The following is a 17,897-nucleotide window of genomic DNA, read 5'->3' as shown; positions in this document are numbered from 1 at the left end:
TACACAGGAAATGACTGTACAAATGTCCTAACATGCTACTTTGAGTAATCATGACTACATTTACAAAACTGTTTCATGTTACTGGTTAATGTGTTCTGATACTTCCATTTCACAGGTCACTGAGAATCAGAAGTATATTTTCATGACAGTAATAAGTGTGATGATGGCGGTGTGAACAGGGTGATCTTGGTGGTGGTCAGGTACAACTCACCTGTTGCATTTGAGTCCCTCCACATTGGGTCTGCAGCTGCATCTCCCATTCCTGTCTCCACAGGACATGCCAGCTGAACCGCCCACATCACACTGACATCCTGAGAGGGTCACACACACACACACACACACACACACACACACACACACACACACACACACACACACAGGATAGGATAGGAATAGGTACATATGTTATTCAAGAGGAAGGCATTGCTGTATTGAACTGTATTGAATTGATTTAATGCTACACAGATAACACCTGGCATATGGAAACCTACCCTGACACCCGAAGAAGTTGTCATTCTGCAGATTGTAGTACCCCACCTTACACATAGAACAGGTTCCAGGGCACACGTTGGGCTTGCAGAAACACTGGCCTGAGTTCTAACAGGAGGAATAGAAAAAGAGAATTAGCAGCTCCCACAGATTTATCAGCAGAAAAAAAACATTTAAATGGTGATAGCTGCTTTTTCAAGACAAGATATAGAGATTATGCCTTTAATACATGCATCTAGTATCTGTGTGTGAAATGCAAAGTTAAAGTAGCATACTTGAGCCTCACAGTGACATTAAGCACACCTATAGCCTAAAAAAACAAGCTGGTGCAGCTCTTACCTGTTCACACTCTGCCACGCCGCTCACTGTTCCTGCTGTGTTGCACTCACAATCTGGACAAACACAGAGAGGCATTACACACAAGTGAAGGTGATCCAATCACCTCTGCTAATTTTGGATGAAAGTGTTACACGAGAAGAGTGGTTCTCACTGGAGCATCCATAGGGTGTGTCCGGGGACAGGTTCCAGTACAGAGGCTTGCAGCGGTCACAGGCCGGGCCCTCCACATTAGGGCGACACTCACAGGAGCCCTACAGTTTTCGAGTGACAGCGAGCAGCAGCCAATCACGGCAAGGTAGGGCAAGACAAGGCAATTTATACAGCGCATTTCATAAACATGGATGGGATTGCATAAGTCCCTCTGTCCACCAATCGTGTGTTGTGCGGTCAGCGCCCTCCGCACTTATTGCGAGGTTACGAGATTTCCCCCTCTTCAATTTTGATTGGCATTGACATTGAAGTGACATTGATGAGCTGGGCTCCAGCCGTGGCACGACTGGCTGGGGCACCTGCACCGCACGCCGGCGACCCGGGCTCGATTCCCGCCCCGTGGTCCTTTCTGGATCCCACCCCTACTCTCTCTCCTGCTCATTTCCTGTCATACTCTCTACTGTCCTGTCCAATTAAAGGCATAAAAAGTCCAAAAAAATTATCTTAAAAAAAAAAAAGACATTGATGAGCTGTTCGAAATAGATTTCAACTATCAGTGCTCTGAGCGCTGCGGAAAAAAACAGGCTTTTTTCCCCACCGAGGGCTGTGAATGCTGAACTTCATATTAGTATTGAAAATTGCCGCAGTCGGAACAAAAAACAAGATTGGTGGACACAGGCCCTAAATAAAAGACAGATTTCAAAATAGGCTCCAGGTGAATGATGACAACAGGTCTTCACAGGATTGAATTCATCAGGCAGACGCTAAGAGCATAAACCATAAACCATAAACCACAGATAATTATTGCTGGTTGACGAAAGAAGAAAAAGGCAGAAATTAATTTCTCTTACATCAGCAGGTTGGGCCACGTACTGCACAGAGCCAGCCGGGTTGCAGGTGCCAGCTACAACAAAACCAAAATCACTGTGAATTCTTTTGTAACTACACTTCATAACTGATATGCTAGTAATTTATCATGTGTGCGTGTGCATTTGTTATTGGTAATAAGCCTTAATAAGAGGAATAACACCAATTAAACGGCATTAACTGTGGTTAACCTACTCCATGCATAAAAGCAAAATGATAGTGTGACGGCTAATATAAATAAGGTAAAGTGTGTGAACACACTGGTATGTTTGCGATGTGTCAGAGCGAAGGGGAGGAGGTGTTTACCTTGGCACCGGGGGAAGCCATAGGAGCCCTGGATGCAGGAGTCACAGCGCAGACCCACCACGTTGGGGAGGCAGGCACACTGCCCTGTCACCTGATCACAGCTGTCAAAGCGAGAGCCTTCTCGAGAGCACTGGCATGCTGAGAGAGAGAGAGGATGAACAGATGAAGGGAGAGCGAGAGAGGGAAGGAAGAGAAATGAATGACACATGAGAAGACAGGAAGAAAAAGAAAATGCGATACAGGGTTTCCTTAATGCTCCACATATCCTACACTCTGCTTCAGTATTCTATAGGAAGATGTCAAGTATTGAGATCAAAATGTGTGAAGGCTTAAGAATGATATGGCAAAATGACTTTGGTTTGGACATCAATGAGGACTTGTGGCAAGATATTATTTCCAATGTAGGAAAGTCTAAAAGGGATGCTAGGAATAAACTCATCCACTATAAAATTGTTCATAGATTTTATTTTACTCCTAATAAGCTATTTAAAATGGGTTTATCCAAGGACAATAAATGCTGGAAATGTAACAGGGAAGTGGGTACATTTCTCCATGCTATGTGGGATTGTCCCTTAATAAAGCCTTTTTGGAAGGCAGTGCTTAAAAAGTTTGAAAGATGGCTCAGACAATCCCTACCAGAATCCCCACAGCTATGCTTGTTGGGAGATACATCTCAAAATTAATACTACCTAAACTTGCTAAATCCGAAGCTGGAGTAATGGTAACAGGTCTCATGGTAGCAGCTAGAATTATTCTCCGTAAGTGGAAGAGCCCACATAGACCAGAGGTTGCAGAATGGCTTCAACTCATGACAGAGACAGCCGCTTTTGAACTTATGATTGGAAGGGTGCAGAATAATCCAAGCAGAACTAGTCAAGCATGGATGTATTTTGATTACAGCATTGGTACAGAGTCTTAGAAGGGTAGAAAGATACAGGTGATTATACTACATAATGTGTGTGTGGGTACATACAGTGTGTACTGTATATGTGTAATGGTGTGTGTAATGAGGGAAGGGGTGCTGCGAGGGGGGGGAGGGGGGGGTATGAGCTGCCTTTAAGATTTCAGGTTTTTTTTGTTTATGTTTGTTTGTATTTTGTTTCTCTGTATGTCACAGGCATTGGATGTTTATAGAATGTCTGTGATTATTGTGTTTGTGAATTATAAAATCAATAAAAAACTTTAATGACAAAAAAAAAGAAATGAATGACACAAATAAACATCAAGTGAAACCCACACATAGAAGAAGAGAATGAGTAAAAGAGAGTGGAGTATTGGGATATTCTGAAGACATTAAGTGTGGTGCAATGGAGTATTCTGAAGACTGTAAAATGATGTCAAGCTAACTTGTTAGCAAAACCTGCTGTTAGAACTAAACATAGTGAAACAGCTTTTAGTTGCCAAGTGGTTCAGGCCCAGAACCAACTTTCAGATGACATCAAAGTTGGCCCAACTGTAGCGTTTCAAGTCTAGACTAAAGACTAAACTTTTCTCAGATGCTTTCTGCTAACTGATCAGATGCTCATCATTCCTTTTACTGTTTATGCCAAAACATGAGAGTCTGTGTGTTTCATCAAAGAGAACGCTGGTCGTGTGCTGACAGTTAAACAAAGGCAGACAGAGGTTTTGTCACAGTGCTAATAAACCTGTTGAGAAACTGTCTGATGGCCAAGGATTACAAATAGTAAATCAGACAGACAGAGGTTTTGTCACTGTAATAATAACCTGTTGAGAGACTGTCTGATGGTCAATGATTGTTCAGGCTATGTTTGGGTTAGCCGCACTCTTTACAGAACCCTTAGGGATTCTTTTGATAAACGTTCCAACACATTTTTCTAAGAGTGTGGTCTATAGCTAAATGTAATGCAATAGTCAAACTGGAGGTGTGATGAAGCATAAGGTTAAAGGTTAAAGGTTAGAGCTGTGATGAGGTTGAGTTGTTGGCTGTGGTCCAGTGAAAGGAAGTTTTTATGCTCTCTGATGTATTCTAATTTCTGAAAAATATTGTACACCAAAGTGGAATATTGGACATAATGATCAATTCCACTTTCTCTCACTGTCTTTAAATTATTCTATTTTATGTCATTTACTTTTAAAACATGTTTTAGACTGTCGCTCTTTTATGCTTTAATGTACCGGTAACTCTTTGCTTTTGCTTATGTAAAGCACATTGAAATACCCCTGTGTATGAAATGTCCTGGACCTGTATAATCAAACTTGCTTTGTCATGCTCTGCCAAAATGTGAACATCAAAAGGTAGAAGACTAAGCTAAACTAAACTAAAGAGCTTTCCTCTTGAACTGTGTGAGGACAAACAAGTTATAACCTCAGTGCCTCTCTAGTCTCCTGTTTACAGATGAAAACCAAACACTCCACTAGTCCTAATCCTTGATAACGGTCGTCTGGCGCTAGATCCGTTCTCATGCGGAGTTCAGGGAACAGGCGGTTTGGTGCTCACGTGTGCAGCCGGGGTAGCCGTAGGAGCCGGGAGCACACTGGTCACAGTTCTGACCGCTGTAGTTGGGACGGCAGTGGCAGTGGCCGGCAATGCTGCAGCTGGAGTCCAGAGAGGTGCGCGGGTCACAGGTGCACTCTGGAGGAAAAGGGCAATGAACAAACATTGTATGTACTGTATGTGCCAGAGGTACAACCAGTCTTAACCAGTCATGGGATTTCTTGGGGGATTATCAGTACATGTATTATGAAGGTGATATATCCAAGTGAGTGCACATGTACATACACTTCTCACAAAAAGTCAGGTATATTCGGATGAACCTAAAATCCACTTTAACCTTTACAGCTGAAATGAATGTGACCTCTAAACTTTTGAATACGCATGTCCAACAGTTCAATGTTTCAGTACTTTCTCGAACGAAACATTAAATTTCCCCTAACTTTTCCCTAACTTTTTGTGAGAAGTGTATGTATTCTTCTGCATAAAATAAAACATCCAATAGATGTGGTAAAAGAGTGGTTAAGTATGCGTATGAGAGAGGGTGGTTACCCTGGCAGTTGGGGTAGGAGTGGAACCCTGATCGGCACTCCTCACAGCGAGGCCCCTGGAACTCGGACTTACACAGACAACGACCTGAGTAGTCACACACCTCGGGCAGGGAGCCGACAGTGCTGCACCCACACACTACAGCACACACACACACACACACAGACACAGAGAAAAAGGTGAGAGATGGGGACAACCAGAGAGGGAGATAGACCAGTAAGAAAGTGATGGAAGGTGAGGGAAGGAGAGAAAGAGATTGAACGTAAAAGAGATATAAATCCAGAATAGACAGAATCAAGACAGAATAGACAAGGACGAGGGGTGACAAAAGGACAGGGCAAAGTCAGATACACTCGGAGCATTAACGACAGGATCGACAATGAAAGGGGACGTGCATTCCACAATGGCACTCTTACAAACAACTAGCGGCACCAATTACGGATGGACAGAGCAGTGCCGCAGCACAATGCGGTGAGGGAGATCTGTTTGGACAGTGTGCGCTGGCACAGACTCACGTTGGCACAGGGGGTAGTGGAAGTACCCAGGGGCACACTGCTCGCATGAATAGCCCTGGAAGCCCGTCCTGCACAGGCTCTGCCCCGTCACCGGGTCACATGACCCCTCCTGGCAACCGGGCCCGGAACACTGGCACCCTGAGAGCAACAGAACAGGAACACCATGAATGACAATGTGCCTGTAGCTACAGTAGGTCTGTGTATCTGTTTATGCAAGAGACTGTGTGTGTGTGTGTGTGTGTGTGTGTGTGTGTGTGTGTGTGTGTGTGTGTGTGTGTGTACAGCAGGGGAAAGAAGTGCTTCTAGGCACCAGGTGGACCATATCGTCTATTTGTTCGGCCTATGTGTGTGTGTTAGTAAATAAAGGGCAATCTATCTATAGGTGTACGTCAGCATCTGTTTTTTGAAATAGGTATGTGCACACACTTGCATACAGTTTAACAAACCTAACATCATTTCTGGTTCGGGAATGCTTTGTTCTCAGACAACTAGTGTCCATAAAAGACTACTGACAGGCACACATCAAACAGACTCTGAGATAAACAGCAGGCTGTTTTCTCAGTTGAGGGTGTCATGAAAAGTTGCAACACATGCTGAGGACCTCACTGCAGGCTCTCTGGACAGTAAAACTAGATATTACACAGCGTAACAGATAAACACAAGACAAAGGGCTACTCCTATTACGAGGTGGGATCCTAAGGTAGGTCTACAGTGCTGTTTCATGGGTTCTGACTGAGCTGAGAGTATGCAGGAGTGTGTGTGTGTGTGTGTGTCTGTGATGGGGGGGCTTACGTTGGCAGTTGAGGCCGTGGTGGGTTCTGACTGAGCTGAGAGTATGCAGGAGTGTGTGTGTCTGTGTGTGTGTGTGTGTCTGTGTGTGTGTGTATGTGTGTGTGTGTGTGGGCTTACGTTGGCAGTTGAGGCCGTGGTGGCCGGGAGCGCAGGTGTCGCAGTGCTCGCCCGTGAAGCCAGGCTTGCAGACGCAGGTACGGGTACGAGGGTCTGGCCGACAAGAGTTGCCCTCCGTGCCCGCCGCGTTACACTCACAGTCTGGAGAAAGAGAGAGAGAGAGAGAGAGACAGAGAGAGACAGAGAAAGAGAGAAAGAAAGAGAGTGAGTGAAAGAGAGAAGGAGAAAGAAAGACAGAGAGAGAGAAATATTAGAAGGGAGGAGTGAAGAAAGTATGATGCCAATGGGATGAACCTCTCATCCTCATCACTGTGGACATAGAGCCTTGATCCTGCTCATAAAAGTTAGAGCACATGCACCAGATCTACTGTAATCCCTAATGAGGGATTTTGTTATAGCTTCGTCCCATCACACTAAGACCAGATTTAACTTCACTCTAACCCCTTGAGAGTGTAGGTGGGAAAACATTCTACCTTTACAGTACATATCGCTAACAGGAGCCAGGCAGCCGACCAATAGCATGAAAGCAATCATGAGTTCCCCCAATCACAGCCCTGGACTGCGCGGCTAACATGCTGCCATCATCAGTTCCAGAGGTGATATCATATGGTGCTGTGGCCACGCATCGGAATCGCATTCTTCCCGCATTTCATTCCAGCGGCATTCCATTCCATGTCAGTGGACGGCGATCCTGTCTGAAAGGCTCGGGGGGCTACGGTGACGGGGACGGCTGGGCCATGGCCTCGCCCCGAGGGAGAGAGAGAGAGAGAGAGAGAGAGAGAGGCCACGGAACGAGGTGGAGGTGGAGGAGGAGGAGGAGGAGGCGGAGGACGAAGAAAGAAGGAGCTCTTACTGATGATCTCGCCCACTGGCTTGGCTTCGCTGTTCCCGTTGTTGGGGTAGGTGGGGATGATGGCTGGTGGAGGGGGAGGGGGAGAGAACATTGGGTGCGTGCACAAGTACATGGTCACAACACAAGCAAAGCAAAGCATAGCAAACGTGAACACACACACACACACACACACACACACACACACACACACACACTGGTATAATACATGCCAACACCACACGGGCATTCACATGAAGCTGAAAGATGCCTTATGAAACACGGGGCTTACGATAGCAGTCTGGGAAGTTGCCGTAGCCCTCGGCGCAGGATTGGCAGTTCTCTCCGGTGTAGTTGGGTTTGCAGTAGCAGCGACCGGTCGAGTCCTCACATGTGCCATCAGTGAACTCTGACTGGCAGGCACACTCTGTGGACAGAACAGAACGAGAGCTGATGAAGGGCACAGCGCAGCGGAGAGAGGTGAGAAGAATGAACTACGGGAATAATATTAATATGTTTATTTATCAATGAGATTTACAGTATATAGCGCCTTTTCTCAAACCCAAGGTCGCTTTACATAGTGGAAAGGAAAATATAACAACAAACAAACAAACAAACAAAACAAGACAAATGTGCTTTGAAGAAAAGAAAAGGACAGTCATGAAGAGGTTGGGGAGGGAGTTCCAGAATTTAGGGGCCAAGGCACAGAAGGCACAGAAGGGGCCTGCCACCCAGGGTGGAGAGTCTGGTGCGAGGGATATGACAGTAGGTTATGGTCAGATATAAAGGATCATGGTGGTCATGAGAGACGTCTTACGTGAGCAAGCGTATGGTGACTCCAGAGGCTGATCGGGAGAACGGTAGTAACCAGGGATACAGCGCTCACAGTTGATTCCAGTGGTGTGATGCTACAGGAGACACACACAACATGTATTATTGATTTTTCACATTGATTATATTATTGATTTAATGCATTACGACTTGTCCTGAGTCAGGCCCAGGCTACACGGCAAGTGAAGCACTCCGTTTGGGGAGCGTAGACATAGTCTTAGAACATTTCCGAACGTACGCTACGCGCCGTCATCGACAACAGTGGATGCTACTTGTTGAAGAATTCCAACATTCTACGAACAGAACGCATTAGTTGCGTGCCCCGGTGTAGCTTGCCTGTTATAACATTACTCTCTGGAGCATTACTTCAACCAAAAAAAAACATCTGTCAAGCTACACCGGTACCTGTTCACAGTCTTACAGTGGTGACAGAGGTCAGAGCACTTACCTGGCATTCCAGACACACCCCGCCTCCCCTGAGCTCTCCCTGGACATTCATGCTGGCTCTCCTGGCATCCACCGCAGGGTCGTAATAGCAGTCGTAGGAATGCCTGTGGCAGTTACATGCTGGAGGGAGACAGAGAGAGGAGACTTTATGGCTCTGTTCAAAACGGAAGACAGCTGCCTACTGCCTCCCTGAAGGGAATTTAATGAATTAATCATTTTCTAAAATGTTGTATTCTGAGCAATTTCAGTGGAACTGTAATTGGGCTATTGTTATTTACTCAATCAAAACATTGTTGTTTACTCAATCAAAAAAACACCACTGCACTTTTATTGACAAAGAGAGGAGACAATTTATCATTTTACACTATTTTACATATTTTAGCCTATGTTGTATATAGGATAATGCTTATTATTGTGTTTTTATTGTAATAGCACAAATAATTCAGTGTTTATGATGACAGTTGATTGTATGTAGTCTTTATGAACCTGCAATAAGGCTGAAAGTCAATAAACACACAAACAAACAAACGAACAAACATCCTTTTTTGCAACTGAGCAGCCTGTGTGGCAACCGACACTTACAAATGGCAGACAGACTGGCAAGACTGCACATGAAGAGAGGGACAAAAGTGACAGCCAGCAGGCTCTTGTAAGTATACAATGCTCTAAGTCAACATTGAGTCACAATAAAGGAAAAGACAGACGGAAACACATGACAACATGAAAACACACACACACACACACACACACACACACACACACACACACACACACACACACACACACACACAAACACATACACACGCACGCATGCACGCACGCACGCACGCACACACACACACACACACACACACACACACACACACACACACACACACACACACACACACACACGCTGATCAAATAGAGGATATAATCCACCTGGGGAGGTTCATCTACCCACAGACACAGACAGGTGTCAAAATTAAAAGGCAGTGGTAGGGAGTGTGGGGGTGGGGATGGAGTCATAGAAGAACTGCAGACAGACAAATATGGGACACAACTAGCAAATGAAATTGAAATTATTCACCAGATATCAGCCATGGAGGCAGAGAGACAGAAAAGAGGGGCAAGTAAATAACCCAGTATAGAATACCAAAAGGGAAAACTAAAAGAAGAAAGAACTGGACATATGCTGTATTTACAGAAAACCATACACCTTGTGGGTTGTTTGAACAAAGCAACTAAAAGCTGTGGTTCGCTCTTTCAAAAACACACAGACATTAACACCTGGCAGGTGCCCAATTCATCTGTCTGGCAATGAGTAACATTAGGCTATGAGTCGGCATGATGAAAGGAGCGAGTCTTTCATCTGAGATCAAGCAGCAATTAAAACCTGGAGCTTCATCTTGTAATAACAGGAATTATGACAACACTATTATTTTAAACAAACACGTGGCATCAAGAAGCTTTAAATGCCCACATAAAACGTATTCCACAAAATACACTTCCCATTTCCCAGGAAGGCAGACCTATTTCCTGTCTATGACTGCGTTTACGTGGGCTTACTGTAGGTATCCCGGTTGTGAGGCTTATCCCAGGTTTTGCTTATATTTAGAATATGCGGTTAATGTGAACTGAGATACCTAGCTATTAACATCCCTGTGTACATAATGAGTATTGGTGTGTCGGTTACTAATACAAATCATAAAGGTCTATGAAGTCAGCTAGTGTTTGGGATAAGGTGTATACATGGAACAATATCCCAGTGTTTTTGGAGTACTCTCCAACTAGCTACCAACTAGGTACCTAACTACCTTTTCCAGGGTGCTGAAATGGGCCTGTATTATGATGCTTACATGTGCAAACACAAAACCGGGATACTGAGGTGCATGTCTTCAAGGATTCTCACAGTAATATGTAATGACTCACACACAAATGAACCAGACACTAAAGCAATGTGTTTGGCATATTAACAAGGACCATGGCCCTGAGCTATTAGAAAATGCTCCATCTCTGGGGCTCTGAGACGAAATAGTTGTGGGAGTAACAGGCCCTCTGCTTTTCCTCATCTCCTGTCAGATGCTAACAGATGCTCCACCGTCACTCCGTTTGCATGGCAGCCTGGGCGGAGGTTAAAAGCACATTATTTTTGGTGAAGATGAGGGGTTTGGCAGGAGAGGGGGCTGACTTCACCAGAGGGGGCTATATTTGGGAATTGACCGATTAGATTAGGAAAAGGGGGGCGGGGATGGGACGGGAGGGTGGACATCCGACATCCTGATGTAGAACTCTCCCAGCTCGCGGCGTTAAACCTGATGTGGTCCTATTTTTACAGCTCCTGACAAAAGCCACGCGCCATCATGGCCCCTATCAACCTTTCAGTGAGCGCAGGGTGAGCGCACAGACTGCCAGACGGCTCCCTTATCGCCCCTTTGATGTCTCACTGAAGGCCTTGTCACATTGGCACCGCAGCCCTACCCCCCACACACACTCACTGATTGACATGTACACACACACACACTCTCTCACACACGTGTACACGCACACACACGTACTGTACGCACACACACGCACGCACACACAGACACACACACACACACACACACACACACAAACAAACATGGGTATACAAACGTGGGAATACACAAGCTCTCTCTCACACCTCACACACACACACACACACACACACACACACACACACACACACACACACACACACACCAGCTACTTAATCTAGCCATGTTTGCTGAAACAACACAATTTGCAGGGTCTGCAGAAGCTGCCTCTCTTCCTGTTGCTGCAGCCCTGCTGTTGTTTTGAGATGCCAGGCAGGGAGGGCAACATGTTTGGTTTGGCCTGCTGGCTGAGGTGCAACCCCCCCCCCCCCCCAACACCCCCAGGCAGGGGAAAGGTCAAGCTCACCCCTGGGCTAGGCTCTTGCAGCTGTGGCCCCCATGTCTGATTGACCCTGGACTGGAGGATCAGGGGGAGAGGCAGCCAAAATAAAACAAGAACTGTGAGTTTGTGTTTTTGAACTGCGTGCGAATATGGGAAGAGAAGAGAAGAGACATGAAGGGTCGTGTCGTGTCTCAAACGATTGAAAAGATAAGTTAACTTGTTTGTGTGTGTGTGTGTCTATGTCTGTGTGTGTGTATATGCATGTATGCATGAGCTCACACTGTGTGTGGTGTGCCTGGCTGTACTCTCTAGCCTGAGAAGCAGAACCGTGTGGCTGTTTGCTCTTTCTTCCCCTGAGGTCTAGGCCACTAATGCGTGCAAGGCACCACCATCTAAAGCTTGCAAAGGAGGGGAGATCAGGCCCTGAAATCTTGGTGGGGGGAGAGGTGAGAAAAACACAACTGCTATGAAATGGTCTGGTGAGAGCAGGTAAACTCACGTTCACACTCGTTGGCGCTGTAAGTCGTCGCCGGTTTCCAAGGCAACTGGTTGTATCCAGGGCAGCAGGTATCACAAGACGGACCACACGTGTTGTGTTGGCAATCACACTGCAGTCTTGGGATAAAGACAAAGGACAGATGATTATCAGTACACAAAAGACTTTAAAGGGATTAAAACTTTAAACAAAACTACAATAAGTAATTTCCTTTGTTTGAACAAGGACAAGTACCAGTATACAAAACAAATACATCTGGGATTACAGTACACAACATATTATGAGGAATTTATTTTTCTTTTCTATCCTCTGGATTTGTCAGGAATTTTGCAGAAACTACATAAACTAACAACTGATAAGGCCTCGAATGGCCTCCCTGTCCTTTCACCGACTCCCAACTGTCAAATGGACATCTTACAGTAAAATCTCTGTGACACCATACTGAGAAACACACACACACACACACACACAAACACACACACACACACAAACACACACACACACATGCACGCACACACACACACACACACACAGACACACACACACACACACACACACAAAAACCTCCCAATAGCCCCCCATGCTTTAAATACCTGTAGAGTGCTACACAGAAAGGGTTAATTACTCCACATTCACCAGGTCCGCGAGTGCCATTAGGAGTGTCTAATCGGATTAGGCTGAAAAAGAGTAGCCCTGCCAATAAAGAGGCCAGAGCACGGTTCTACTGGCCATGGGGTGGACCTGTGCCAAACACTGTTACCATACCATCGCTCACTTCCTCTGACACTTGCGGACTGGAGCTGACTGTGCCAGAACTCAAGGCTAAGCTAAGCTAAGCTAACTAGCATGGTCCAAGCTCACTGTTCAGAGTTGAAAGTAGCAGCTGCTAAAGCTTTGTCAGCTTTAGCGGATTTTTTTGTTTAAGTCTGTGACACAATGCTTGATGAACTCTGAAACCATGAAATTGATGTTGTACTTGAGCTTAATTGATAGAATTAATTGTAGAAAGTAACTCTGAAAAAGCAAATCCCTTTAATAAAGTGCTTTGTAGAAAGGGGCAATTGAAAGAAGTGCAAGAGGTTAACGGTGCCAACTGCAGCTTTAAAAGCTTGAATGACAAAGGTGGTGTCATAGGCACAAGGCCAGAGCTGTGTGTCTGATCAAAGAGATTCTTCCCAACCAGATACGCACAAATCACAAAAGACGCAATCAACTCCACAAGAACAGCTGTCGTGAATAAAAAGAGAGAGAATACAGAGAGCCTCACACAGAAACATTCACAATAAATAGCATGGCGACTTTTTAAATCTACTGTGAAAAAAAGGGGAAAACCAAACTTCAAAACCCCACACTGATTCTTGATATCCACGAGCGCTGCACTCGCAATGAAACTCGGATCAAAGGGTAGAGAGGCAGGGCTGGGCCCTCCAGTGTAACGCAATACCTTCAGTTTTCTCCTCCATTGTGTCCACAAAAGGAGACTGCATTCCTGCCCCAAGCCTTGGCTGAGAGATATGAGGAAGTGACCGCATGCTTCAGTTAACACAATTACAGGCAAATAGGATACTGTGCCCACTCCGCTGGGACCCCGGGGGGTGGGGGGTTGGGGGGGCCCACAGGCTCAAACAAATGGGGGCCCTACGTGATCTCTCGCCATCATAACTGTTTCAAATGCAGGGCAGGTGTTCAAACAGCGTCACGTACGCCCAGTTTAAACAGACTCCCCCCTGCCCTATTAAAGCCATTATCTCTCTTCAAGACGTCATATTGCATCAGCTCGTGTCTTTAGGGGGAACAGCAGCAGTGCGGCTCTGACCTTGGGGCGCACATTGAGTGAGTCCCATATTATGCTGTGTATGGGGGAGTACAGTAACTCCACTGTGTTACGTGTCATGTGGATAACGGAATAATCCTCTCCTGCAGCACTGTATGGCCTCAGCAGGAAGCCGTCCAGCTTGAGGTGATGCCCTTCCCAGGGTCCCGGAGTCAGCCATGCACACTCACTCAGGCAGATACAGGCTCTCTCTTGGGTAGATTTGCTGGGGGTTTGGGTTACGGTGTGGGGTAGGTGGGTGGGTGCGTGGGTAATCTCTGTGCTCAGGAGGCTGGGAAATATCTCTGGCTCGTACCCGCTGCTTGTTGAGGTCCAGTGACGGCCTAATCCCTCATTAGGAGCACCACGCAGTGTGAAAGCAAACGTTCCGGAGAGCTGTTCCTGAGCGGAGCCGTGAACCTGAACTACTTCCCCCCTTTTTCACCTCACCCCCCCCCACCCCCCACCCCCAACCCCTCCATCTCCCCTTGCTGCACCCCTGCCCCCCCACTGAGTCCATACTGAAGCCATTAACCCCCACATGTCCGCTCCTGCTCTCCAGAGTCAAAACAGAGACTCTGTGATGGGCTTCAAACAGCCTGCAGAGAGGAGAGCCGTACAGACGTACTGAAGGCGCAGCTCTCGTCAGAGAAGCAGGGGTGTGTACTGTGTGTACGTGTCAAGGGGGCGTCTGCGTTTGTATTACCCAGACTCCATCTGGCCTCTCCCCAACAGCTCCTGGCCTCTGCGTAGGGGCATGCCAGGTTACCTGAGAGGGGTCAGCCAGGTCGGACGGAGGGGTCAAGTGAGGGTGTGGGGGCGGGGAGGGAAGGGAGGACTTGTATCGTTGCTTGATTAAAAAAAAAAAAAAAAAAAAACCCTGGCGGCCTCACACACCACGCCCTTAGTGGTGTGTTCCAGCCGGTCGGACGGACAGCTGGGTTGACCAAGACGCGTGTTTTATGTGAGGCGCCACTCAGGTGACCAGCCGCCACCGGTTCCAGACAGCTAGGGTCAGAGCGTCCAGATGTCCAAAGGTCTCCGTCTTCTCACGTCCACACACACACACACACACATGCAAGCGTGTAAACACTTGCGAAAAACACTTGGCCTTGCACATGTACCCACGCACACATCAGAGAATGCACGCAATGTCCAAAGAAAAAAAAAAAAAAAAAAAAAGAGCCAAAAGTAGCACTCACACCGTTTTTGACAAATATGCATGTGAGCATGTGTTTAATATATCCAGCATTGGTCCACTGGGTTATGAAACACCTGACACACAGACAGGGAGAAAAAAGGGGCGAAAAAAGGGTGCAGGCACTGATGGGTTTGACACATTTTTTACTGATTCATATCCCTCTAGCACACACACAGACATACACACACACACACACACACACACACACACACACACACCTAAAGGCCATGGAATCCTAGGAATGACAGGATACAGTAACAAACCGTTTATCAGGGGCCGAGAGTGTGAGATAGCGTGCGCGGATAAATGCGATTTCTCCATCCCCAAAAATGGGGCTGGTGTAAACTGTTCACTGGAGACCTTTTCTTGCACATTCTCCCTAATCTTAAACAAACCACCTGTCTTTGCTCGGGATTCTGTCTGGTTCCTGTCTGCCTGCTCTCTGCCCTGTCGTAAGAGTCGGGGGGGGGGGGGGGGGGGGGGGGGTGTGTGTGTGTGTGTGTGTGTGTGTGTGTGCGCGCTGGAGAAAAAGCCCTTTAGTTGGCGGTAGAGGTGAGCCACCCATCTCTGTTATCGCTCCAGATGTATTGAAACGGCCCCCGCACACTGTGCCACCATCGTTCACGCTCTTATCTGCAAATCCAGCTCAGCGATGGGCCACCCCCAGGGTTTCACTTGGACCCTGCTTCATCATCCACTGTGCTCGACTTTCAAGAGACAAAGACAAATAAATCTAAAAAGAAATCTACCATTTTCTTCCAACACACATACTCACTCTCCATGCTCTGTCTGACATTTTGAATGTGTTGGATGGGTTTTACGTGTGCTTTTGTAAGTGAGTGGGTGTGAATGTGTGTGGGATACATATACATATATTGTGTGTGTGTGTGTGTGTGTGTGTGTCTTTGCCTCATGAGGGGAAACCCATTCAACGAATGTGCAAGCATGTACATGCAAGGGCTGGGGGCGCACAGGAGGACTCAAAGGATTTTGACATTAGTAATGACAGGTTTTTCAAGTACAGGAAGAGCAAAAAAGAGTACAAAATACACACACACACACACACACACACACACACACACACACACACACACACACACACACACACACACACACACACACACACACACACACACACACACACACACACACACACACACACACACACACACACACACACACGCACGCACGCACACACACACACACACCTTGTTTTTGCATTTTCAAATCAGTGCCCTGCAGGGGCAATGCTGAACAGTATATACACAAACATGAACTGGCAGCAGGACAAAACTTGTTATTGTGCTGTGGTATTCCATAAGAGACAGTTTGTTTTTGTTTGTGGTGGAAAGTTAGACATATGTCTCTCATCACAAAGATGATTTGGATTCTAGTGAACTTATCACTCATTAGACTCCATGACTGTTTGCTACTTATGACCTTCAAGGGAGAAGCGAGGGAAAACAATTAGTAAAACTAACTTTTACTCTAGACTCTTCTGTACTACTCCTAATGACTCCTGAAATAGGTCATCACTTGTATCTGTCAACGGTTCAGCGTTTTGTGTCCTCTCTCTAACTAGACAAACCGCCTAGCTTAAATTCACAATTCCAATGTGGATGCTCTGTTTACTCAAACTCAAATCTCTGCCTGTGGCTCTTGTGAGCAAACACGACAGCAGAGAGTGTGGTGGAGACGTACTTGTATGGATCGGTGGGGTCCTTGGCGTCGCAGGCCTCGGCATGCCCGTTGCACACACAGCGCCCTCCGATGCTGATGTCTTTGATACTGTAGTAGTACTGTGGGACGAGAGGAGGGAGAGCACAACACACGGTTAGCATTCTCCTCTGTTAGCGGTAGCACTCTCGTGTAAGTGGTCTCCTTACGTAATGGATTTATCATGAGTGGATTTATCACCCACAGATGGGAAACCTGGCTTCAGAAATTAGAAGTCCTACCATGTATTATTGGCTCTACCTGTGCACCTCAAACAGGTGATTTCACTGGTTAGCTTATTTACCTGGCTGAAGAGTTAAGCTAAGAATCAATTGTCTTTTTTTTAATGGTTGGAACAAATATGTGGTAGGACTTGAGGTAAGAGGTGGTAGGACAAATAGGACAAATGAGGTAGGAATTGCTGAGGGCATCTATCCAAAGAGCTTAACTCTAGCACAGACAGAAACTAATCAAGCCTTTTCATGTAGCCTACAGATGGTATTCTGAAAAAACAAAGTTTAATCGCGCACATCCAAGTTATGCAGGTGCAGGATCAAAAATAGACGGTTCAAAGAAAATGTGAAGATATGCACGCCGGAGACCTCCCATTAAAGATGACTTTATTTATCTACTGTACACGTAGTTAGTAACGTTTCAAGTCCCTACAGCCCTTCCTCAGACCTCCGAGCTCTCTGGTCTGCTGATCTTCACAGATGGCATTCTGATCCACAACAAAATAACATAAGACTATGCCTATTCATTCTGTTCAACACATGTTTCCACATTTTAGACTGTAAGCCTGACAAGGACTCCTGACAGTAGATGAGTCCACTGTAGATTGGACATACTGTATAATTGAAAGCTCACTCTGAAGAAAGGAACTCGGCCAAGTAAGCAGGCACATAAATCTTCTGCATGACTGCTAGTAGTAGGAGGGCCTGTTTGATCAATGACCTCATATGTGATGGGAACAGCAACGTGATGTGGTTTTGGTGCCTGCAAACCATGTACAGGCAGTCTGAACATGTGTGTGCTTGTGAGTCTGTTGCAAGCAGGTGTGTGTGTGTGTGTGTGTGTGTGTGTGTCTGTGTCTGTGTCTGTGTATGTG

General features: G+C 46.2%; 1 protein-coding gene across 4 annotated transcripts in view; it reads right to left on the bottom strand.

The window, feature by feature from the left end:
* lama5 (laminin, alpha 5) overlaps positions 1-17,897 on the bottom strand; it is an 82,208-nt gene that overhangs the window by 35,321 nt on the left and 28,990 nt on the right. For 3 of the 4 annotated variants that reach the window (XM_062541820.1, XM_062541818.1, XM_062541821.1), the window contains exons 6-21: positions 16,775-16,872; positions 12,063-12,178; positions 8,685-8,803; positions 8,223-8,313; positions 7,698-7,832; positions 7,430-7,492; positions 6,577-6,717; positions 5,668-5,805; positions 5,156-5,290; positions 4,610-4,744; positions 2,152-2,289; positions 1,830-1,882; positions 980-1,079; positions 829-881; positions 492-597; positions 212-311 (exon numbers count right to left, since the gene is read on the bottom strand). In XM_062541820.1, the coding sequence (XP_062397804.1) occupies positions 212-311; positions 492-597; positions 829-881; positions 980-1,079; positions 1,830-1,882; positions 2,152-2,289; positions 4,610-4,744; positions 5,156-5,290; positions 5,668-5,805; positions 6,577-6,717; positions 7,430-7,492; positions 7,698-7,832; positions 8,223-8,313; positions 8,685-8,803; positions 12,063-12,178; positions 16,775-16,872 (1,721 nt within the window). The remainder of the gene's footprint in view (positions 1-211; positions 312-491; positions 598-828; positions 882-979; positions 1,080-1,829; positions 1,883-2,151; positions 2,290-4,609; positions 4,745-5,155; positions 5,291-5,667; positions 5,806-6,576; positions 6,718-7,429; positions 7,493-7,697; positions 7,833-8,222; positions 8,314-8,684; positions 8,804-12,062; positions 12,179-16,774; positions 16,873-17,897) is intronic. The other variant, XM_062541822.1, reaches the window with a different exon arrangement.

Source organism: Sardina pilchardus, chromosome 7 (genome assembly GCF_963854185.1).
Source record: "Sardina pilchardus chromosome 7, fSarPil1.1, whole genome shotgun sequence".
In the NCBI taxonomy this organism is placed as follows: Eukaryota; Metazoa; Chordata; class Actinopteri; order Clupeiformes; family Clupeidae; genus Sardina; species Sardina pilchardus.
This window is presented reverse-complemented; position numbering and strand designations above follow the sequence as displayed.